General features: G+C 35.7%; 1 protein-coding gene across 1 annotated transcript in view; it reads right to left on the bottom strand.

The window, feature by feature from the left end:
* MAP3K2 (mitogen-activated protein kinase kinase kinase 2) overlaps window positions 1-18,105 on the bottom strand; it is a 28,026-nt gene extending 9,921 nt beyond the window's left edge. The window contains exons 1-10 of the mRNA XM_062498129.1: window positions 18,081-18,105; window positions 15,654-15,772; window positions 14,025-14,065; window positions 11,447-11,546; window positions 9,521-9,634; window positions 8,812-8,911; window positions 7,757-7,887; window positions 5,686-5,765; window positions 3,747-3,814; window positions 732-824 (exon numbers count right to left, since the gene is read on the bottom strand). Coding sequence (XP_062354113.1) covers window positions 732-824; window positions 3,747-3,814; window positions 5,686-5,765; window positions 7,757-7,887; window positions 8,812-8,911; window positions 9,521-9,634; window positions 11,447-11,546; window positions 14,025-14,065; window positions 15,654-15,772; window positions 18,081-18,084 — 850 coding nt within the window. The 5' untranslated portion in view covers window positions 18,085-18,105. The remainder of the gene's footprint in view (window positions 1-731; window positions 825-3,746; window positions 3,815-5,685; window positions 5,766-7,756; window positions 7,888-8,811; window positions 8,912-9,520; window positions 9,635-11,446; window positions 11,547-14,024; window positions 14,066-15,653; window positions 15,773-18,080) is intronic.
* Between the last annotated feature and the right edge of the window lie 8,216 nt (window positions 18,106-26,321).

The following is a 26,321-nucleotide window of genomic DNA, read 5'->3' as shown; positions in this document are numbered from 1 at the left end:
TGCACTTTGCAGTGCCTCAGTTCAATATTTCTGTGATTTCAGTAACATAATTCCATTTATTGCTGCACTTATTCCACACTGCAAGTGAAGCCATCTGGTCTTCAGAGACATTTCTTAACTTCTCAACTAGCACTTGACACACACTGAAGTATGAAAATCTTTCAGCTGCTCCTCTCTACTTCCTTTAGAAATTTAACACATGTTAAAATTTATATCAATGGTATTACTGTCCAAACCAGTTTTGCGGACACATTAGCAGGTGCTGCCTTGCATCCCAAGAATTTATTTCACCAGCTAATTCTCAGTTTATATCACTGTTCTTCAATTTTATTTACTCTTTTAATCTAAGAAACTGTTAACAGGAACTCCACCATACTTGGGATTTCTTAAAGCTAAACAAGACATTACAAACTGACATACCTACTTTAGCTAGAAAAGGGTCACAAAGGTGAAGAACTTATAATGTATGACATGTGTGTGGCCAAAGATAGCAAACATTTCCACAGTTGTGCATATGAGTCAGGAATTCTGTAATCCACAACTTAACCAGAGAGAGAACTGCTCAGAGGTTCTATCAATCATTAGAAGCTTAGCACATGAGTTTGGGGAAAGAATTTAAGCTTTCAATTTCTTCAATATTTTAATTTAATTTCATTAAGATCTTACAAATTTATTCACATTTTCAGATGAGAAAAATAGATTAATAAAACTGTTGCAGTGTTCATACTTACCATCATTGTAGTCTTGTTGATGATATGAAATATGATATCTTCTAGGATAAGTCCCTCCCTTTCCAAATTTCTCAAATATTGGGATATCATACTCTACTAGAAAATAAAATTATTCATTTTAAAATTTAAAATGTTCCAAAAACATGTTAAATTAATCACTTTGGTAATACAAATTTAAAATGGATTAACATATCCAGAGTATATGAAGGGTTGAAGAATCAGAGCAAAAAGATATTTATAGAACACAATCACACAACTCACAAGAACTGAAAGGACTTCACACAAAAGTCCCGAAGGATCAAGAATTCAACAGTTCAAGTGGTTTGTAACCTCCTGCTTAAAAGAATGTTGGAGGACTGCAGTATGCCTGATTACACCAGTTTTAAAAATACTTTCTAGAGAAGAAAGTATTCCAAAGGATATAATTTAAAATTGTATAAATATTAAAGACTAGTGAATGAGTCAACAGCTTGAATTACTAAAAGACATTCAACAGATCCTCTTTTGAAAGTTATTGAGGGGGAAAAGCGTATGATAAGGGAAAAATATTTGGTTAAAAGATAATTACATAAGAAGGGAGGAAAAAGTCAACAGTCCAGAGGAATCTGGGCAAAAACTCATGCAGTTTAATTATCCATGAATTCTCTGTACAGAACAGGGAACACTGAGGTGAAAAAATCACTCTGAGAAATAAAACCAACAACATAATTAGAGATGGTCCTTAAGAGGCTACATGAAAGAACAGTAAAGTTGCAGATGAAATTCAGTATAGGTTTCTGTAAAGGTTTGTGATAGAGACTGCCAAAAAAGCAGCAGCTGAACTCTTTGTATTAGCTGAGAAGAAAATTAGGTGCTGTAAGATAAACTGAACAAAGTTTCAGTCTACCCCATTTCAAAAAATGTAGTAAAACTGGGAAATATTCAGAAGTACAGAGATGATCAAAGATGCAAAATTGCTTCTTCATAAGTAATGTAGGCCGCTATATACTAGAAAAATAACAGCTCAAAGGGAACAAAGAGGTCCATAAAAAAACCAAACCAAACCAATCCACTGGAAAAACAATAAGAGAAAAAAAAAAACAAGTCTTAAAAAGTGTCACAAAGCACATACTTCTTCATGAAAACTTCTTCATGAAACACAATAAATTGCACAACTTTCTGTTGCAACCTACAGCTGATGCTGAGAAAGTTTATACAAGTTGAAATAGGCACAAGAAAAATTGGTGGAAGGAAAAAAAAAATTACAGAAAAACATCTTGCATTTACAGAACCCTTGAGCAATACATGACTATGAATATATTTTGAGAGAGGAACACTACACACCCCTCTGCAGAAATACTGGTTGTGGCAGGAGATAAGACTAGGCCAGATGGACATTTTTTCTGCTGCTGTTACACATCAAATCATGAAAATAAATATTGAATACTGAATTAATGATTTCTGTCTATTCCACTGTTAACATACCAGAATATGCTATGGGAAAAAAATCCAACAAACCCCCTTAAAAATATTGCAAAATTATTTTATTAGAAAGCAATTGCAATGAACACAAACAAACTAGATTAGGATTATATAAAAGGCAAAGTAATTTCTGACATTTACAACTCTTTTGGTACTTATCTCTACCACCTAAATGCTTCTCACACACAGTTTTAGTTTTATTTAAAAGTGGTGTAATCTGTTAAGCACCTAGAATTCTAAGAAGAAAAAAATCACCATCACACATTTATCTGGATAAAGCTTCAAAATCAAAATAAAAAGAAGCCTCAAAATACATAATAGACTGAAGAAACATAAAACCCTTTTGATTAACTGGAAACTAATTAGTGCTCAACAGCAAAATTTTGTAGTGAGACATGACTGTGAGAAGACATTTCAGAACACTTTTAAGGTTACCCACTGCACTTCGTAGCCTGAACCCTGCACAACAATTTGGACTCATGCCAGAGTATTGTATGAAAAAACATTACTGGTGATGATTAATTTATAGGCACAGCTCTCCATCCTTTCACTTTGCAGTGCTTTCAATCACAGAAGTCATGAGCACTTCAAAGGGATTCTTACTTCACATAGAAGAAAACAAAGGCTCTCCATGTACTGGCTTTGGCTGGAATAGAGTTAATTTTCTTCATAGTGGCTCTTATGGTGCTACATTTTGGATCTGTGGCCAGAACATTGCTGATAGCATATTTTAGTTATTGCTGAAGCCCATTTACACAGAATCAAGGAGCTTTTTTGCTCCACATACTGCCCTGACAGCTGGTAGAGTGGGCTGGGAGGCACAAGAAGTTGGGAAGGAAAACACCTGGGACAACTGGACCCAAGTGACTCAAGGAATACCCCATACTATCAGAGGTTTTGCTCTGAAACAAAAGCTGGGAGAAAGAGGACATTCATAGCAATGGCATTGGTCTTCCCAGGTCACCACTAGGAGTGATGAAGCCCTGCTTTCCTGGAAATGGCTGAGCACCTGCCTGCTGATGGGAAGGGGTGAATTAATTCATTGTTTTGTTTCACTTATGTGCAGCTTTTGGTGTACTGTTAAACTGCCTTTATTTTAACTTGTGAGTTTTCTTCCTTTTCCCATTGGATTCTCCCCCCAGTCTCACATGGGAGAGTGAGTGAGCAGATGTGTGGGGCTTAGCTGCCTACTGGGGTTAAATCACACCACCTCCAAATTACATACACCACAGTTATACACCAACTTAGAGACAGATATTAGTCCAATTCAACTAAGTGTTGCATGCCCCTATAGACTGCAACATTTGTTCTTTTTACAGAGGCAGACACTTATAGTACACTCACCAGAAGTGAATCTGAATCTGAAAGAAACAAGAAATTCCTTGTATTTCCATGGTATCTTTCACTGTGTGCATTTGGTGTTGCTCTGCTTTCTTCTACCATATTGTTTGTGTAATACAATACTTCTTCAATGTGAACATCCCTTCTAAGTCCTATTATTTGCAAGAGGAGCAGCTCTGAAAAGCTAGTGTATATCCAGTGATTTTTGCCTACCTGAGAATTCCTGATGATTATCTGGATAGCTCTGTGCTCTTGGCATCCGAGACTTGGGATAGTTGTCCCTGGAAGTGTAAAAATACATAGAATCTAAAAACTACTGTTAATCTAGACTTAAGCTTACTGTCCTCATACTGATGAAAAGCCACTGCTATACAGGTTGCTGCACTGGTTTACAGACATGGAACACAATTGTGAAACTCAATTCCAGTAGGTAACTGTAACAACTGAGAATCAGTAGCAATGGAAAAGTTTGCTTACTGAGTTTAATAATGTAGGTGAGAAAGCAACAGACTCTGTTAATGAGCAATGATATTAGTAAAAACATGAATTATCACAAGTACAGCCACAAAGGAACACTGTTATGTTTAACACCCTTATGGCTAAACACAAAGGTTTACAGACTGGCAAAATCAGTTATACAGACTACAAAAACTCTTGAGGAAATTTAACCAAAGAAATGTAGAACCTTTTAATGAGGAAAAACATTTCCACTTCTTTCCGTGAAAGTCATAGGATTAAGAGAGTGATTTTATTGAGTTATAGAATGATGAAGAATTTTTTGGTTCTTACATGATCACATTGTTTCTTACCTACAGTTGGTATGTAACTCCCAGCCACCAAAAGGAATGGATGGGATTGCCAGTCAGAGCAATCGATAACAGTTTATTTCCATAAACATACCAAAACAGTGTCCTCCTTTCTCTGGTAAGAATTTCTCTAATGGGTAACAGAAGCTAAATGAAGACACAAAACCTACATCTTTGTAGGAAATATTTAAATGGAAAAAAAAAAGGAAAACAAACTAAGTAGAGGTGACAAATTAAGTAAATAAAAACAACCAAAAGAAGTTTTGATAAAGAAATATGAGTTGCATTAAATTTGCTTGGTTTCCACTTCTTCCACTCACACTCCTACACCACAAAAACCCTAAATTTGGCAATTAGGTAAAATTTCTCTTCTATGGAGCTACATTAAACACTGTGCATGTATAACCTACCATACTAAAACCACAAAATGCTTTTCACGTCTATTGTCTTCTTGCTTGTGAAATGGAGACTTATTAAACTCAAAACTGTGTTTGTTAGACCAAATCTACGTGTCCTCAAACCACATATTCTCAAATAAAATAGTACTACTAAATAATAGAGCTCTGATTAATTGCTACAGGCAGTGACCTCTAGCTCTTCTCCTCTCTACCAAATAAACAAAATGTTTTATTAGCAGTTTTATTTGTTTCGCAGTTTGAAAAGAACAAAGAGCAAATCTGCACATTAAACCCAAGGTTATTTGCCTGACCACCATAAACCAAACAGGAATATGTTCTACTTGACTTGGTTGGTGGACAATGACCCCCTCAAAACACAGGAGTCTCCTCAGAGGTCAATCCAAAAAGACCTCCCACAGCACACATTGCCTCTTGCTGACTGGTGGGCTTTAACAAAGAAAAATAAGTTGAAAGTCTGCAACAGGAACAAGGGGAGAGGAACAGACAGTAAGTGCAAAGGAGAGGATGGGATTGCCTGTTGAATCCTGTGAATGATTCAACCCTCCTTGAATTGCTTTAGCAAAGGAGAACGTAATTCACACAGCAGTGCCTAAGAGCTGTAAATTTAATGGAGTGGCTCACTGCCAGGGAATATGCACCACATGTATGAAAGATCTAGCAACCTTCAGTAAAAACCTTCAGTCCATTTTTGTAGGACCTTAAATCTAAACTTTTGTGGTTTAAATACAAATAATTTTTTATAAAGTGCTACAGTATTTTCCATGTATTAATAAGCAATTAAGTTTCAATAAGCTTTTATAAACATTCTATAACTAACAAAGGAATTTCTGGAAGAAGTACTTCACTCGAGGAGTTGTATTTTCCAACTGAGACATTATGCATTCTAATAAAGATAAATAATAATTAATGAATGTAAATCATTTTTACCCATCTAACGGGCTGTCAAGTGAGGGACAGCTTCCTGAGCCAGAGTTTTCAGGACTGCTCAAAGACAATGGATCCAGCATCTAATAAATAACAAACAGAGGAAGATCAACAAGTTCAAGGGTTTTTTTTTCCAACTTTTTTTCTAAACAGTTAAGGGTTTTGCTATAAAACAGCTAATAAGAAACAAGTCCAAATCAGATAAAAACTGGTAAAAAAAAAAAAAGAGAGGAAAAACAGCTCTTCTGCTGCCTTAAAATAAGCTCCTTCCTAAAATGAAGTTTGTTTTGGCATATTGTATAACACCTATTATTTTATATTAATTGGATACCAGTCTTTTGTTCTAAATTAAGCAGTTACCCCTCCAATTTTTATGGTCTGTGCTGCACCCTAAAGGTCCTGGGCACCTACTCTGCCACATACCAAGCAAGGGCTTATTGAAGAAATAGTGTCCAGAAAATGGTTTGCAGAGTGCAAACTCAAGCATTTAAATGAACACTGTATTGGAGAGGACAACACTTACCAGGATCAGCATTTTTATTCCTCTTGTCTCATGCTGAACCACACTGATTACCTCTCTAAACCAATGCACTATGGGCCAGGTAGCAGCCCATGGCCTTTACCCAACCTCTCACCCCTTACAGGGAGTGTGGGGTCTGCTGTCAGAGTGTAAATAGCTGTGCTCAGGCAGATCAACAGCACAGCAGAGCAAAACCCTCGGCTCCCAAATTCCCTTCTTGTCTTTGTTGGGCAGGCTGTGACGAACAAAGGCAGCATGGCCAAGGGGGGGGTGGGGGTGGCAAACAGGATTTGTGAGCCCACCACCTCAAACTGGCCCTTGAGGCTGCTTAGGTTGAACTAACCTGGCTTCTTATGAAAGTAAAATTCATTATTTCAACCTGCTGACAGCTCACACAGCAATGCATACATGACAGGTTATATATTTCTGGAATACTCAGGAGTGAGTGGACATCCCAGGCTTCAGGGATCATCTGTCTGTCTGACCAGTCAGTGACCAGAATTACTTTGCCCAGGCCAAAAGTAACTATTTCACTGGAATGAAACCAGACCTGGGCTGGATCTGACCACATGGCTATCATAATGAATAGCCCTGGTCTGGAAACTAGGAGATTCAGTCTCTATTCTCAGCTCAGTCATTAAAATTTGCAATAAATTGCCCTATTCCGTCGCCTTTATTTTATCATCTGTCTCTCATTTAGTCAGCTCATAAAAACCGCTGCCTCTTGCCATTTGTAAATACACTGCCAATGTCAACAACAACTTGAACTGATTTGTGTGTGCAGCATTATTTTTCTTTCCTCCTTGAAACATCTCTTTCTCCATTGCCAATTCTGTGAGCAGTTACATCCCTCATTTTCCTGCTGTTTTGAAGAGCAATTTTTATATTCAGAGAGCTGGATTTTTATTTCTGCTAAGTGTGCTGATATCCTACACAAATGCAGGTGAGGAAGAAGAAAATAAAAAGCAACATACATTTGTGATCTTTACACACCAAGAAAGTGAATTTAGGAAGTGTTTCAGAGCTTATTAATGTCCTACTGCCATCCCCTTGCCTCTACCTCAACACAGTACTTACCACACAGAATCACAGAATATTCTGAGTTGGAAAGAACCCACAAGGATCACTGAGTCCAAATAATTCTGACAGATCCAAACTCTTTCTTAAAATATCTTTTTAATTACCTGGAAGAGTTGTAAACCTGGTCTTGCTTACATATCATTCTCAGTAAAATAAAGGGGACTGCTTTCTAATGTAGACATGTCTGTTGTTATTTGTATCTATCACAATCTCACTGAACTATCATAGCAATTAAGAATATTCATTCTCCTTTTAACAGCATATTTAAAAAATTGAAGAGACAGAGGAAAAAAGCCAACCAGGCTCTGCATGACTTAACAGCAGTTATTTCAACCTTATGTCACCAATTAAGTTTTATAGTTATCATCAATTTTTTTTTTGCTGCTCTTTCTAATAACTCCAGATCCTTTTTGAACAGCAGTATTTCATAAATAAACTTAACAAAAACTTTCATTTCAATAATCACAGACATACCTGATCCATACTTTCTGGAATGAATTCACCCTCACTGTTGATACTGGTGAAGGACCCATTTCGAGCCACCTGATGCAGCTCATCTGGAATGTATCCTGGGGGAGGTGAACTCCTATCACGAGTATTAGAACCTTGTGAAAGAAAAGGGCCAGTCAGAGTCCCTCCACTAACCCAGAATTCAAGGACTTTATTCAAATGCTTCACCGGCACTGAGCCTGCCTGGATCACTTCTTGCTTTAGGAATCCCACAAATACCTATGTAATACAAGACTTAAGTATAGCATTTAAAATATGCAATCCAGAAATTACAAAATTTCTGGGGCAGAGTTTCCTCAATGACATTAAAGAGAATTTTCATTATACAGGAACAGAAATATAATTTGCCCACACATCTAGCTAGGTAAATTCCATCTTTTGAACAAAATCAAAATCCAAACCCTTCTACCCATGTCAACTAATCCTTTCCAGCTCTTGAGAATTTAAGTTTTTCTATGCTGAATATTAAGTATGTAAGAATATAAATAGATATATTCATAACAAATGCATAATAATTAAATTGTCTGGGAAATTATTCATTACACTGTCTAGTTTCATAACTAAATTTGGACGTTAACATCATCAAAACTTAAAAACATGAATAAGCAAAAAAGTTACCCCAATCCCAACATCAGTATCTTAAACAGATGCTCACGCAGTAAAAAAATATGAGGGTCCTAAACTGAGCAAGGAAACACATTGCATAAGCAGATTTTTCAGTAGCTAATTCCTGTAACAGAAAATAAAGGGGAATACTAACATCAGCTAACAACAGCTTTTCGGGTTACCCTGAAATAACTCTACATAAACTTATTTACTTGTAGGGCTTTTTTGACAATTTTCTGTACTATATATATTTAAAACACTTTAGTCTTAACATTCAAAATCCGCTTCCCCAAATGCAAATTCTACAGTAGTCACTGATGAGTAGAAGAGACTGTGTTGAGAGCAAAATTTTCATGAAGAGAATACCACAAAAGACATTTTTACAATTAAAGCTATTGAAATGTACAGCTTACCTATTACAGACAGTCGCCTTTTTCTGTCTGTCACACCAAACACTGTATTATCTAAATCTTCCAGTGAGGGCAAGGGTTCCACGTTATTTACATTGGGTGACTGAAAATGCATAAGCATTACAACCTGCAGTTATTATTTTACATTCCTGACAATGAAAATACTTCATAAATTTTATATGCTTTGTTCAGTACATTCCATTTTTAAAGCAGTCAAAAAAGCAGCTTGCCAATTTACATCACAATTCATCTATTTTAGAAGTTCATTCATAGTCTTTAAAATTAATTTTCTATATGCACCAGTATACAAATCCTATGAGTATCAATGCCAAGATTTGTTAAATAGTACCGAAACATCTCAGCATTTAGTCTATAGACCATTAGTCTTTGCTACAACAAATATTGAACTTCCCATATATAATTTAAAGAACAGTTTCAAATAACTACCATTACTTAAATTCTGTATGCTTTTTTCTATCATTCTACTAAGGCTCACTTTTCTACCACTGTAGGATAGGCAAACAAAAAGACAGGAACAGGATCTAGGAAAGAGTTAAAACTGAGTCAGTACAAAAGGCTAATGGATGCTTAAAGTGAAATGAAGAAGCAATCAGTATTACATTCATTTGAGAAAATGCCATCTTTAAGAAAAGATACAAATTATACTTCATTATGAAAACTGAGGAAAAAGATTTAGCACATCTACTCATACCTGTGTGTTTCCATGTATCACAAGCAGTATCTTGAGACTCTTCATATGTACGCTACGGTCAAGTAGTTCAACAGCTTTGTCCAGGTCATCCTGTGTGGTCAATGGAATTACAAGCTACAAAAAAAAAAGGGTGGGGGGAAAAAAGTCTTAAACAGGACACAAAAAAGAAATGAGGAATTAAAGAGAAACAAACAGAATCCTTCCTTTCATAGCAAACAACTTGAAAAGAAACCTTATTAAATGATCCCTTAAGTAAGTATTAAAAAGTCTGGAGCTCAACCTTAACTCTTCCTTCAGATTCCTCTAAGTGCAATAAGCCTTCACAAGAAGCAACCATTTTGCATATACAGAACTTAAATATCTGAAAGTTTCAGCAAAATGGGTACAATTGGGTTCATGCCTAAATTAACTCAAGTCTGGAAGACAAACCTAAGTCCTATTTCACAAAGTATAAAGCAGTTTTTGTACCTCAAATATTACAAAACATACATATTTAAAGTTGCATCACTAAGAAAATTTCTCCACTGAAAAGCAGCATTTGTTAAGGAAGATGTGATCCATGTGCAACAACTCTAGCCCTCACTAGAATCCTATTGGACATAATTAATTGGAACTAACTCGGCATACATGTATCTTTAGAACAGAAAACTATGCCATTAACGTGCAGTTGAGGTCTGAATTCTATAACAATTAAAATTGGGCTTGTAGTTTCAGGAGTGTATATTACAGCTCCTGCTTGTAACAAAGGAAAAACAGAATACAGACTTTTAAATCTATTATACCTGTAAATTGCCTCAGTCGATGCTTAAATAAAACACCAGTCAAAATACAGTACTTTTATACAAAAAGAGAGGGGACTGAGGAGGAAGATCTTGATAAAATGAAGAGTATGCTTATGTGTTAATTTGCACTTCTAATGCTAGTGACATATTATTACCATCACATTTCTGAAAGGTGATGGCATTATTTGCCAAGTAGTGCAGAAGGTAGGAAGAGAAAACCTACTCAAATGCCTAAAAATCTACTAGTAAAAGGAGCTGAGGCTAAAGCATTATGAAAGGCCACTTCACCTGACCTTCCTAACCTCCAAAAACCTTCTGTTGGAATTCTTCATTTCGAGTATCAGTTTCACAGAAATGCCTGGTAATGTAGTGAGTAAACAAACAGCAATCACTGGCATTTTCTTCTGCAAAGATGCAGAGTAGATACAGTAGTTACGTTGTGTTTAACCAAGCAGATGAATAAGCCTTCATGCACTTTACTGACTCAAGGCAAAAGCCAGATGTAACCCCTAAGAATGGATCCTGCATCTGTATATATGTTTGTTATTAATAATTCCATCTCTACTTCTAAAGGAAGAGCAGAAGTAATATTGTTCAGACATAAGTGCTTTGACAGTGCTAGCCCAAGAAATCTTTGGGAACCAGACACTTTAGAAGAGCAACAGTCAAGCCCAGTTCTCCAACCTACACATTATCTAAACGCAGCATTTGAGCAATTACCTAACAAGATTAATATACAAGAAAGATTAAAATACAAGATTAATATACAAAACTACATACAAGAAAGGATAAATGCAATTTCAAATTTACAAACACGAAAGCTCAAAGAGGTAAAGAATTTCCCAGGGTCACACAACAAGACTGTGGCAGACCAGGAAGACAACTTATCCATTCCTCAACAAGTTAGAGGCATCATTAAGATATAACACTACTCATGAAGCATTTTATGCATTTCCTGCCTGTCCTAATTCAGACAAGACTTATATTTTTGAGAAAACACACATACACAGATTAGAAACCTGAGGTTTTCACAGGAGTTAAGTTTGGTCACAGAAGTGGTTCCCACTCCTTACAAGAGCAAATTTGAGCCTTAAAATTATCAACGTCCAAAGCAAGAACTTATAGATAGAACACAAAATATTACCTCATTATTGCTGTAATGTAAATCCATAGTCTGTCCAAAAGCAACTTTAGCTTTAGCTGCAAGATCTTCAAGTTTAACAGGCCTTGGTAATTGCAGGATCCTGAAACATAATTTAAGTTATAAAGAATTTCTGTCCATTACTTAGGAAAATCTGGCAACTCATTATTTAAGAACTACCTCAGAACTAAATTTATTTCTAAAAAGACCGTAAGAGCCTATACTTTATTCCCTGTCCTCTGTATTTTGAGACTTTCAAAAAAGAAAGAAAAGCAGTGAAAAATGTAAAAGGGATAATCAAATACAGAATTAGATTTCATTTTAACTATTTTACTTGCTTAATGCATTGCAAGTCTCTATTTCAGAGGAAAATTCTTAGAAACTTCTACATTTTTCCACTTTAGTAAACTAAGACAATGGAGTACCATAGGCTGACAAACATAAGCTTCAGAAAGGAATTACTCCTGTAGTCCCCATTTTTTTGGAAATCCAAAAGACTATCTTACCTGAGGAAGGTAACTAAATGTCACCATCTTTACCATAATGAACTACACACTCAAACTGCCCAGTCCATCACTAACTGTGCTTCAAGTGTGCTCCTGTAAGAATGGTGCAGTTGTAGGTCAACAACTTAGATTTTCTTTTAACTCTATGTCCTATTAAACCAATTAGCCCAAACTGCCTATAACTAACCTTATAATATAGAAAGTAATTTTAATTTTTGCGATACAATACCATTAAACAAAAAAAGAGCTTTAAATAGTGACTGTTAAGCTACATTCAATTCACATTCAACAAAGAAAGAGCACTCGAATTCTGTGAAGTAAAAAAGTTAGCAAGGTGTACCTGTCCCTCTCATCAGTAGTGCAGTTAGTAGTATAGTAGCTTGGGGGACAATTTCTCTGACTGAAATGAGGCTAGAAACCAGACCACTTCCAACTAAAAATTATTTTCAAAAAATAAGATCTATTAAAAAACACCCTAAAAATACCAAACAAACCAACCCCCTCAAGAAACCAGCAAACACCAATTCTCAATTCTCACTGTAGTTAACAATTCAGGCAGCAAGCCTGCAACTCTACCCATTACGCTACAAACTCCTTGGAACAAAGTGCCACATTCACCACTGAAAACAAGTCTGGAATCACTTCTCTTTTTCACTTCCCCCTTTATAAACTAGTGAGAAAGTAATAGCATTTTTTTTTCCTGCATGATTTCTTTATGTGATCATTAGAGCTACATGCTCAGGCAAACAGAAGTATTATAACTCATGCTGACCAATAAGCTTAGACTGCCCAGCACCCCTGCACAAGCAGGCTGAAGTCACTTGGGATGGTTGGTAACAGAGCTAGGCCCATGAGCATAAAAACTTGGAAAGGTCTCTTTCCACGCACTTACTTTAAGCTTGTATTAATATTGAATTGGTTAACTTAGTCCACTGTGAAAGTGAAATATGATGAACTGCAAAATGCACTGTCTGTGCAGACTGGGAGCAAGCAGACATTTTTGTTTTAAATTCATGCCTCCTCTTACTTCACAAGAAATTGTTAGGTAGATGAGACTTTAATTCTCAAAACCTTCCAAAATACTTACTCCCTTCAAATTATTTGGAGAACTCAACCATTACTGATCTACTTTTACATGTGATCTTCAGAAAAGTGATAGGAAGAAGCTGAAGAATTCCAATATTTAGGGAACACTGTTTTTTACTGCTCCATGTGAAGAGAGGGCACATACACACTCAACTTTGCACATCACACTAAGGGCTATACAGAACCAGTATAGGTTTTATTGAAGCTAATTTTACTTAGAGAATTTACTGTTTCTCTTGAGAAATAGCATGCCCAGGATATTACTTCCTTTTTCTGTAAGTATTTTCAAAGATCTTATTCTATAATAATTTCTCTGTAGGTAGAAAGAAATTTGGTACTTTCAGAAAGACAGGCAAAATGAATTGTCAACAAAACAGTTCTGCCTGGAATTAAACATCAAATTTTGTAAAAACTTTTGAGCAGCCATCAGAGGAGAGTTTGTATAAAGACAGATGTTTGTATACTTTAAGCAGGTGCATCACCCACCTCTCATAAACAAAATGTAAATAAATTTTAACTGATTAAATGAAAACAATCTGAGTCTAATAAACTTTCCTCTTACAGTTGTCAGACTGGCACCCCTGAAGTACAATCCAACCTCTTCCTTTGGGTATTACAGTACCAATAAATTATCATGCATTTATTACACACACAGTGAAGTACAAAAATTTACTTTCTGGTCTATTCCAACTTGAGATTTATTTTAATGACTTAAGTAACTATTCAAGGCTACTAACATCTATCTGAATGGTAACAAAATGAAGGATACCATACTGGACAAAGATACAGTATGATATTTAGGTGTTTATGCATACTTAGAACCCACACTTTAAACAGCTAGTTCTCTTTAAATTGTGTTCATATAAAATTAAGTTTAAGCTCAAACAAAAAAAACCTTAGAGATCTGAAACACTTCAAACCATTAATCTGAAACTCTATGACAGGAGCACAACAAAACTCCATAAACAGAGACAAGACTACTTCTTTACCTTTTTTCACCTCGATGTTCAAATTTGACTCTAACATCGTTCTGTAAGAAAAGAGATAAAGGAACCACTATTGGTTTGTTATTACCTCTTTTGATGAAGCCCATGAACTCCCATTCAATACTCCTACACTAGAACTAAATTCCATATTAATTTTCTGCCCTTTCCAATATATCAAGTAGTTTAACAAGCTACTTTTGCTGAGGTATATGATAGAGGCTTAAAGAGTTAAAAAACAAGAAGTGCTAAAAATAACTATGTTAAAATACAAACATATTCTGAAGTACAGTGAATGCTTCTGTACATAAACATATTATTTTCTATCAATATATGTTATTAAAACAGACCTACAGCTTCAAATTTAATGTGGAATTGGTTCCTAAAGACTTCTCTATCCTGAATAGGCAGATAGATTTACCAGTAACAGGTTTGTAAGTACACTTGGCAGCTGAGTGCTCCAGGCCTAAGAAACAGATCTTGTTTCATAAGCATTACCATAGAAACCCACGCATGTAATTAAGCCAGCAGTCACACAATGCATTTCCCAATAACCATCTCTGTATATATTTACAATTACATGGAAATAAAACTGCTTTATAAAATCATAATTTTAAGAATCAAATTGTATTAGCAACTATTGCAGGAATAACAATAATGCATTCAACCACAAAGTTTATCCAAGTAACAGTGTTTCATTTTCCAGAAGAACTGACTTTCAAATGATTACTTTCACAATCCACAAATTGAAACAGTGATAAACATAGTTTCTTCTAACTTGCTAAACATGGATTATACTCAAATAATTTTGGATTATATGTGCATGTTACCATAATGTCTAAAGTCACAGCTCAGATGTGTTTCATGATAGTAGCAAAGCACAACCATGTTACACACTGAACTCCCACAACTTCTAAAGCAGAGAATGAAAATTATGTAGACATTCAGTTTTGACAGTTTAAGAGCCAAATATATCCATATATTTTGATCTTTAAAAGGTTAAAATAAGCACAAGCTAAAGTTTGTTGAATGGTAAATTAAGGATCAAATCAAACAAACATACAGTTAACTCAATTTGGGTAGAAGTCTACATCCTCTCCTAATCTCTCCATATAGTAGTTCACACCCATCAACTATGAAACACTACTTTTCTATTTGTGTTCAGTATCTACAGAAAAAAAAAATGCAACTGGAAAGAACTCTTCTTTTTCCAGCACATGAACAAGAAATTGAGACCAAAGATGCAGTGAAAGAGTTTAAGCGTATTTCTGCTGCTGTAATGACACCCTTTGGTATGATACAGGTGACAATTGGGTATCTACTAAACCTATAAAATTATTCCTTGGTATTTTAAAATAGTACTGCTCCAATATAATAATAACAATAAATATAAAATCACTTATCATATGGTGCAAATACCTCTATAATCAAATTTTTAATACACTATGATCTGCTCTGAAATGCCACCATTTCATTTTGCTGCTAATGTAAGAATATGAACAAAGAAAATGGCAGCACACGTGGGAGACTAATAGCTCATTTTGGTATGCTCACTGATCTGGCAAGAAAAATAATTACAGATGTCACAGCAGGATATGCCATGTTCAGTACAGTAGTGAGGATACTGAAGATTACCTGTTTTTTAGGTGAAGATGACTTTGGTTTTCCTGTTTCTTGCTGGGGCAATACAGGACGACTGGCCTTATGAAGCACAGCCAAATCCTGCATGATTGAATTCAAAGCTTGCTGCTCATCTGCTCAGAGAAAAAGACCAGAGAAGTGTAAAAAACTGTTACTTCTGAAGGGCATTACTGCCTCATTTCACAATTACGCAGGTATTAGTCTAATCTAAGAATCTGCATTACAGCTCAATACATAACTGCCAAATAAAAAAAAATCATTGCCCCATTGTAAACATTTTTATTTTATTTATCATTAACAGCGCTTAAGGAAATAAACAGCTTAATCAGTAACCCCAACTCACTAGCAGGTTTAAAAAACTGAAGTCATAACAAAGATTAAACTTTACTCAACTGCAGGCTGTATTAATAAGAGAAAGGGTATGCAGGGGAAAGCCTTGTCTACTTTGATTCACACAATATACATAGATGAGATACTCACTAGAGATCATACTTCCTGTTCCTTCCCATAAAATAAAGAACAAAAAGCAAGTTCTTTTGAACTATTTTTCCTCTGTCCTGAGCAGGTATAATCATGCCCATGAGAGGCATACACAAATTCCCACATGAACACAACTGCCCGAGCATCTGCTGATAACACACGGAGCATTGTAAAAATCCAAACCAAAAACCCTCCCACAAAAAAAAAAAACAATAAACAAACCAAAAATAAAACACCACAGAACTTTTCCAGGACTGAAAATACAGAGGACTTTAGGGCTTAAAGGAAGAATTCACAAGGAGAATCAGGAGCATTCAACCCAGGGGACAATTTAGGGGCAGGAATGCTACATACTTTAGGTTTCAAATTGACAAACATCCCTAAATCCTGACAATCTGCTGCAGCTGTGATGACCTTATATCATGATAGACAAAATTTGCCCCAGAACTGGGATGCTCCTTTACACAGGAAAGCATTTAGGAGCTCAAAAGCCTGTATATCCATCACTAAGAGTAATTTATTTCTAGTATTTTATATTATTTCCTTGCCACAGCAATAGAACTGCACTCAGCAGTATCTAGAACACTGGATAACAAAATTTATTTCCAGAGGTGCTGTCTGTATGCCTTCATGCTCCTTCACAATGGATATGCTTGTTGAAGAATTCATTGCTAAATGCTGTGATTTACAAAGAACCATATTTCTCAAACATGGACCTGAGAAATGCTCAGCATTAAAAGCAGCAAGCAAGCATACCAAGTATTCAGCAACAGTGAGAATTCTTTCACATTCTACTAAAATATACCAAATACATTTATCATATAAGGAAATTGTGGTATTTAAGTGTTCCAATTTAATAGATTCCTTATAGAACAGAAAGCTGGTCTGAAAATGAGTAACTCTGATCATCACTCATGCTGTCATTATTCATAACTCTACTAAGACATGCAAATCTATAAAAGCAACTTTTATCAGCAATATTTAATAGCACAACTAAAGGTGCTCTTGCAGCTCAGTTATTAATTTCTCACACTAAAACAAACTTCAAAATTTGCCACAATTAAAATAGTTGAACTGTTTTATTTTGTTATGGCCTATTCTAGTGAGCAAAGCAAAAAAATAAAGCAATGCTTTAGCAGTTGGTTGGAGTTTCTAGTGGTTACTAGATTGCATATTTTATACAAAAGAAAAGGTACTGTGGCAAAGCATATGAAATTACTAAATATCCAATATGATTCAACAATCATTTCTCTCACACAAAATGCAGGAGAATATCAGAAAACTTAAGAGTGCTGTATTTCTAGATTGAGCAACTTGATTATTAAGCATAAGGTTACAGAAAATTGGCAAAACATTAAAAGATAAACAAGAGCAATATAAAAATGTGTGTGTGGTGTGGTTGGTTGGTTTGCTGGGATTTTTTGGAGAGGGAGCACAGAGAAATTATTATAGTAACAACATGGTCAACTCACAAACAACATACAACTTGAAAAATTGACACACAATTTAAAGTAATACAAATGTGCCACATAACTAAAACAAGTCCAACCATCTGCAAAGAAGCAGCTTGGCACTGTAATGGCACAAGGCAGTAAGATAAAACTCTTACATGTAGATCTTGTGGTTTGAGTTTAATTCTAACACCCATTACCATTTAGAACACAGTAAGTTTTGCTCACTACGTACCCTAACACCATGAATCTCAATTTCCTAAACCTGAATTGTAATGAGGGAAAAGTACCATGTTACAAGGAAGGAAAAAAAACCAAACAAGTAAACAAACCCCAAAAAACCCCAAAAGGCGTATTTTCAATACTAGAAATACATGAAACTGCTGAACACTGCCTTTCATACATAGATGTTTACATTGTGTTAAACAGCCAAAGCACTTTTCCCAGGAATTGTTAGTAAAATTTTACGTAAGTTACACAGAAGACTTACCCATTATGGCAGTGAGTCTGAAAACTCAAACTTCAGGGAAATGGTTGTTTCATTAGCATTATTTTATTTCCTAAAACACAGAAACCAAAAACCCCACAATTAATGAAGTTGTCAAGGCCATATAAAGCAGTCAACTTTTCATTGTTTATGGGCAGTTTTTCTAAGTTTTTACTTAGCAAACACACACACCCCAACTACAAATAAGCTTGCATAAGACACACATGTGATGTGTGGAGAAACAGATATTGTCCCTAAAGTCTCACCAGCCTCTGAGTAACATATATAATCTCTGAAGACACCAAGCCTGAACTGAATATTCTTCTTGACTAAAAATGACTAAGCTCTACCTATACTCCCAAACAATGATTAGTAGTTTAACAGTAACACTCTACTATGTGAGCTAAACACAACTCCAGATTATTAAGAACCATTTTTCTACAGGTCCCCATATCTGGTTCTGTTCTCAGAACTGCATACATATAGTTCATATCTATAAATACATACAAAACTCACAGCACAAATCAAGAGCTATCAATACCTACTGATTACATAAACCAGAAAACTTCTTTTACCTATGTATCAGATGAGTTGCCTACTATCATCTATTACAAGCTCCATAATAACCAAGAGCTTTGGCTTCCAAGGAAGACCCAGAGCTCCCACTACATCATCAGAAACCAGTTCAGCTAAAGGACACACAGAAAAGCACAGGAGAACTAAAAGAAACCTGAAAATATAATTGATGGTTATTCTGAGTTACATACTCCCAAATCTATGGATAGCCTCACAACAGTACCTGAAACAGCTTCCAAGTGTTGGGGAAAAGAAACTCCCATCAAATGCTTTGTAAAGTATTAAAACCTGTAAGGGTGTGAAAAGGAAACCTGGCCTGGGCTGCCCATAGCCTCAAGGCACAATCCCAACTTTTACTGCTAATGAGGCCTTCAGCCTCCTGATGCCACCACACCAGGACACAGAAAAATCTTTTTCAAAAAAAACCCATCCAAAACAAAACAAAGCAAAACAAGAAGAAAGAAAAATGTTCTGCTGCTCTGTAACAGAAAAGGAAACCCATGAAGACAGAAAAGGAGGGGATTTGTACGAATCCTCAGAGAGGAAAATGGGCTGAATTTTAACTTATTTGCTGAATGACAGTGGCCAATATTGTTCCAAATAAGGACTGTATCTTTGAACCTTGCTCCCACACAAGATGCCAGGAGATCTGATTTGCTTATTGAATTGGGATTACCTTTATGGCCTTAAATATCAAAGCTAACATTTCTTCCCCATGAGCAATTCTTTGCATCTTTTGCATCTCTGAGAATCAAAAAAAGCAGAACATATATTAAATTATTTCCTATGCTATATTTTTTGTATCAGCAGCTGTCTTGGGGAATCTTCTAAAAAAATAATCGCTGAAGTGCTTATAAAACATATTTTTAATTCTGTATTTGATCCAACTGTCTTAAAATGAGAGCTAATGTCATTTTCATAAAATGTCTGTTTTAAATAACTGTCTTAATACATTAAGATACATGACTTCGGCGGAAGTACTTTTGTCATATTTCTTTGTAAGCATTTCAAAGAAATACAATAGTTCTGTGAGGCATTTTAAATCTTCCACCAGACCTGAAGAAAACAAAACCAACTTACATCACCGAACAAAACCACCCCAGATGTTCTTCCTCAACCTATATGAAAAAGGCCCAAACTTTGAAGCAGAAGATATTTGAGCTTAAGAGCTCACATAGGGCTGAAAAGAAAAACATCTCCTCCAAGTTCCTCCAGCTACAACTCATTCCTCAATATTAATCTGTGGCATATCTAACCAGAACATAAGTTAATGAGGGAGCATCCATTTATTTTCCCTTCCACTTCCTTCTTATTCTTTAAAAGAAGAAAACAACTTAAGAAATTACATTTCTCTAATAACTTTTTTCTTATTTTATCCTCCCTTTTAACCAAAATTATCTGTTCAAATATGGAGTATAATCTACCACCTTAACAACCTTTGTGCTAGCATTTAATGTTACTTTAAAGATAAGTTAACAACATTAAAATTTCAATTAAAAACATGACTTGGACCCCATTTCATTAAGATGCTTATGAATTCACCTTGTGAAAAAAAAAATACTTCTGTTTTTAACTGATCAGTTTCACAACAGGTTATAACAACAGGGTGGCTGTGGAGAGTAAAAATGACATAACAAAAATCAACATTTTTCAAACACGTATATATAAATTCAGTAGAAAGCTAAAAAAGCATACCCTAATCCCTGGTTGCAAGCTGCATTAGTGTAGCACACACACAAGAGCAGACTACAATCCAAGACAAAAAAAAAAAAATTAAAAAATTAAAAATTAAACTCTGAGAAAGACTCAGGAGAAGCAAAGGCTGCAAACACAAAGAGCAGATACAAAGGTAGAATAAAATTATGACAAGGTCTTGCAGAGAGACACAAGCAGCCTGAATTTGAATGTAATTAAAGAAGGGATGACAGACTGAATTTCAAAAAGATGTTTGCTACACTCTTATCACATCATCAAAGAAGTATATCCTAGCAACAGCATTTTGGATATAAGGGCAGAGAGATGCTGATTTATATTCATGATTCACTTCCCACCAGCCACTTCCAGAGTCTGGAAGTCTTTCAGAATCTGAGAAAGCTAAAAACAGTTTCAAAAAATCATCTGGCTATTTTCTTTCTTCAGTGGTTTTGTCAAGGCAAATGAAACAAAGCCTGAGGACAAGTAAGCCATGCAGAAAATGTAGCTGTTTCAGACACCCTTGAGCTAATTGCCAATTCTCACACATTTCTATAATAATCACAACACTGCTCCTCTCAGTTACTAAATCAAGAATAAAAAAAAACAGTGAAGAAAGCAATCTAGCTTTGCCTGATTTAGTAAGGAATTCAGACTTACACAGCAACCCTTTACCTACACAGAAAGGTGCTTTTCACTTTCAGAGTCCAAACCTCTTGCAATAGTGGGGCAAGAATCTCAAGGATATCAACTCCCTCCACTAAAATTTCACTAAAATAAATGAGTGCAAGGATAAATGGTTTCCAACCCTTACACCAAAGCAAAATTACAATGTGAACTCAAAATAAGAAAGATGGACTGTAATTATTTCAGTCACAGGTAAAGATTAAATTAGACTTACACTATATTAGACACGAGCAAGTTAAACCAAGGCAACATGAAAACAGTATCTGCTTGCATCCCTATTCAGAGACATACTTGTCTAAAATAGATGAAGCAAAAAGAGCCAAGTAAAAATGAAGAGTGAGCATTCACAGCTGATTTTTCAGATTGTAGAATGGACAATATGAATATAAAGTAAGACTATAAAATTTTATTTCATAGCAAGAAGAATGAGCCAGATAAAATGTTTTTACTCTAAAAATGTTATTTTTAAGCCATCAAATGCTTGATCTCACACAACCAACCTCCTAGAAATCACAGCAAGCCTGACTGTAACTTTTCCCCCTGTTCTTCAGCTGACAAAATCTCAAGTGATCACCTAGTCAAATATACCTACTTAATCTTTAATCAAAATAATGTGGAGCACTGCTTGTTAAAGTTTTTATTTTAAAAAAAAACAAACACAGTATCTCTAAACAAGACAGAGAGTAATATCTAAATCTGAACTTCTGTAGCATTTTTCATAACTCAAAGCAACTGTTGGCATAAATGATAATAATGACACTACACAGTGTGACAAGCATAGAAGTCAGTATTTTTTGTTACAAGACATTAGAAGACACCTAAAATAAGGTAACTCCATAGAAATGTACATAAAGAAGAGGATTGTACATGGACACACACACAGATGAACACTGGATAAAAAAACATCCTTTTCAAAGAATATGAAAGTAGCAGCAGTAGCACAAAATCATGAATGACAGAAAAAAAAGAGAATCGAAGAACAGTAATGAGAAAAAGCCTAACAGTAACACATCAGAAGTGAGGTCAGCTTTAGGAAAACTTGGATCTTTAACATATTGTAATAATACATAAAAAAGGTATTCTCAGGGAAAGCAGAAAAGGGAGAAAAAGACTAAACTAATCCAAATCAAAAGCCAATGATACATTGCTAAATTCAGGTAACATTTGCAAAAGAAAACAAAAAATAGGACTCAGTGGGTCAGATTTGGAACATTACAAATTATGTTTAACTGGATGAATTAAATAAAAGGAATATTATTCTTGTCACAGTACTATGGGATCTTTTAAAATAAACTGCAAGGGAATGAATGGATAAATACTTCTCAGGAAACATCTGTTGAAATGTTTGATTCCAGCCTTTTTTGTACACCTTGAGGAATCTTTAGGTCTGAAAGCCACCAAGGAGGAATCCTGTCTATCAACAGTACACCAGGAAGGGCATGAGCCACATCACAATAATATTCTCCTCAGTTCCTTGTCTCTCATGTGCCCTCTTCTATTCTGAAGCACTTTCCTTCCCCCTTAATTTATCCTAATTGTGAGGTTAACGGCACTGGACAGGGCACACTGAGAGTGTCCACCCAGCTGTGCTGTGCCAGGAGAGACTGGCAAAACAGCAGAACCAACCAAGCCATGCCAGCTGACACCTCAGAGCAAGGAAGACAATCTAGAGCAGCATCTCTCATGACCAGGGAAGTAATTCAGCAATGATTGAGTCCTGTCCTGGAGTTGAGCAGCATGAGACAGGAACAGTATTCCCCTCTTATAGAATCACAGATTCATTAAAAGGTGGAAAAAGACCACCAAGCACATCAAATCCACCACATCCAAAATCCACCAAATTCACCAAGAGCATAAACACCACATCAGCTAAACCAGAGCACTGCCACATCCAGCCATTCCTTGGACACTTCCAGGAATGGTGACACCCACCCCCCACCCCCCCCCCCCCCCCGGCAGCCCATTCCAGTGCTTGACAACCCTTTTGGGGAAGAAATTCTTTCTGATGTCCAACCTGAACCTCCCTGGGGAACAGGCTGAGGCAATTTCCTCTTGTCCTACTGCTACTTGCCTGGGAGAAGAGGCCAGCTCCCACCTTGCTACACACAGCATCTAGCTACATTGTTCTCCATAATAATCATCATTCAACAATTCTGTCCCAAACAACTGAACTACACCTTTCTACCACTAGAATGACTGTTTGACAGGAGAAATATAAACACATCAAACACATTTTCACAGAAAGAACATTTCTGGCATTTTTCCTGCAAAAGTACTTGGATTTATTGTTTAAAATTATTTTAAGTTTTGTTCTGATTGTATGTAGCATAGTCGATACACATCCAAACTTTGCCTTGACTTTTCTCACTCTCTTTTAATTAAACCAGACAGCTCCCCAAGCTATTTTAAGCTGTTGTAGAGAGACCAAACAACCTTAAAACAGTACCACGAGCCAGCAACCTCTACGAGCACAATGGGCTTCATAAAATAAGAGCCATCAACTCACTCAAAATTAATAATACTTAAAAAATTATTAATAAAAAATGTATTAAGGATTAAAAAGTCCTCAGATGCGTTTACTGCATTTAGATAGTGAAATAGCAACTGGTGATAAAAAAGAGAAATAAATAGCCAGCATCCATTTTTTTGTTCCAGTTTTTAGAATAAAATCAAGAGATTGTGTCCAAACTACTGCATAGTGTTACTGGAATAGGAATGTCATGACCAACAACAACAAAAAGATAAAATGCAGTATGTAATATGTTTCAAATCAAACATTTAAAATTCATGATCCACGGATTTTTAAGAGTCTAAGACTTCACAAAAGCAGTGGGTTTTTTTCCTGGATCATTCCTGCAAATATTTGTAAATACCCGGAAAACAAGGTTCTAGTGAATTGTAAATATTGTATAAATAACCAAGTATGAAAAAGGAAAGGGTCCAAAAGCTGCCAATTACTCTTATTATAGCAATCAATAATAAAATACTGCAATACTCAGCTTGGTTTCTACCATAGTAATAAATGCAAAACACAGCAAATGCCTTGACTACAAGGTTTATTATTACTGCCAAGAAAAATATGCCTTCTTGAAATAATTACAGATTAGTTAACAGAACTAACTGCAGCAATCACCATACTTAGGCTTTTTCAACACATTGGCTAAGTATCACATTATATTCTAGTTATTTGCTTTAAAACCTCAATTAACTGACAGGAAACCCAGCTGATGGACTAAAATAAAAGAAATTCATACTCCTACTTAGCAAAAAACACCAATGAACATGATTCCTACTGCAGGCCCCTAGAGACCAACAATGATCAGGCATGCACAATAAGATAGACAAGTTATGGCTTAAGGAAATTACCTGAATCATGTCAGAAAAGAGTTGCAATCCAGCAAAATGTATTTAAATACCATCAAGTATTTTAAATATATATAATAGTTTACTGTGGTTACTCTCCATTTATTATTAATTAAAAACAATACTAAACACTTTAAAAATGAGATGAACTGCATTTATGGTACTAAAACTGACAGGACTGCTTTCTGAACTTCTATACTCCCTGCAACCAGGAGGGCACCATCCACAATTAGAAGCTGTATTTCATGCAAGTCTAAATATTATGGTTTATTACATTTACTCAGTAATGTTTTTGCACTGAATGCATTTTGACATAAAGACAATCATTTAGGAAATTGGAAAAAGTTTCAGCCACAAGACTGGACAAGCAAGAAACAATTGAGAAGAATTATTAAATCACAACGTGTAACTATCTAACATAGGTGCAATACACATTAAAGAGGCATAGTGAATTCCCATGTGTATAAAAATGTAGTGCATGCAGAAGCCATCTTGCTTCTGTACACAACCTACAGCCACAGTGCTCCATGCAGACTGCAGACAGTAACTGTGGGATGGCTGAAGCATCAGAATCTTTGTGGCTGGTACAGAAGTGTCAGGTCTGTCTACAATGGGCAGACTTTCTGATTTCTTACACTGAAGACTTGTAAAATCTTCCTGGCAAAAAAAAACAAGTGAATTTATGTCTCACTGAGCCCACAGGAGCATGCAGACTTACATCATCTATACAGCTACAGACATAATCCGGTATTTATTTATTTTATGAAAAGAATGGTTACCAGCTGTACTACTTCCAGAGTTCAACTTAATACACAGACAAACAAAAAAGTAACAAAAATCCCCAAACCAATAAAACAGACTAGACTTGCATAAAAATCAGGATCTACGGATGGTGTCCGCCCAGTTCCAGGAAGAATAAAACCTTGGAAATCAGTGCTGTCAATTCTAGCACCTTAAGTGGAGCTCTCACTCAAGTTACCTTGGGAACCAGATTTCAGAATTAACTGAAGGAGCCAATGTGCCCAATGACAATAGCAAAATTTCATTCAGATTAAATCTTTAGTTCCTGCTGTTTTATAAACTGTAATTTGACAGAGTCATGTAACATTTATCAGCTTGATGAACTATGATCTTGACTAGAAAAACTTACAATGTGCTGGAAGGTTTGAGAGTGTAAGGATGGAGTTTTTAAAGACTGTTCTCATAAAAATGCAAAGCAGTTCAAGATGAGTTTATAGCAAAATTAGGCTTTTGAGATAAATATCTTAACACTTACAGCAGTATTCACAAAGAGTAACCATAGTCTACGAAAGCTAATCTCTCTACACTTCCTTTACAGTTGACAGGGAGAGATAAGCATATTTAGAGTTTCAAGACACTTAAATGCAAGTTTCCTGCTTTGAATGAACCTCTTCTTTCTAAGCAGTATCGAGAGCCTCTATTAGCTAACCCTTCATAGCCCCACTCCATTTCAAGTACACCAAAAAGATAAGATTGTAATTGGGCTCAAACAGAAAAACATCTACTTTCCTCAACAAGATCTCTTTCCTCACCTAATTCAAGTTTTACAGAACTTCTCTATTTCCTCTATCCGTCATTGCCTCGGCAGCAGCCAAAGCACTTGACAGCTCATTTCTTAACCTAGCTGAAAAATTACTTTGCTGATACATCAAGCAAATCTTTCTTGAAAGTCATGATACTTTCTTAAGATCTGTTTATGACTTTTAAACTTAAAAATTTTAGTCACAGCAGCTGAACCTTGCAGACACGCCCCACAGCGACACCTTGCAAAATGTGTTAGTGCTGCCAATTTTGCAACAGAACATACTGGCTGCAAATTGACTGTTCATCCTCCTCTCTCATCCAGGACCAGATCTGCTCACAAAGGTATGTCAAAAAGTAACAGATACAGTTCACTGGGCTACT

The sequence above is a fragment of the Cinclus cinclus genome, chromosome 9, assembly GCF_963662255.1.
Source record: "Cinclus cinclus chromosome 9, bCinCin1.1, whole genome shotgun sequence".
In the NCBI taxonomy this organism is placed as follows: domain Eukaryota; kingdom Metazoa; phylum Chordata; class Aves; order Passeriformes; family Cinclidae; genus Cinclus; species Cinclus cinclus.
This window is presented reverse-complemented; position numbering and strand designations above follow the sequence as displayed.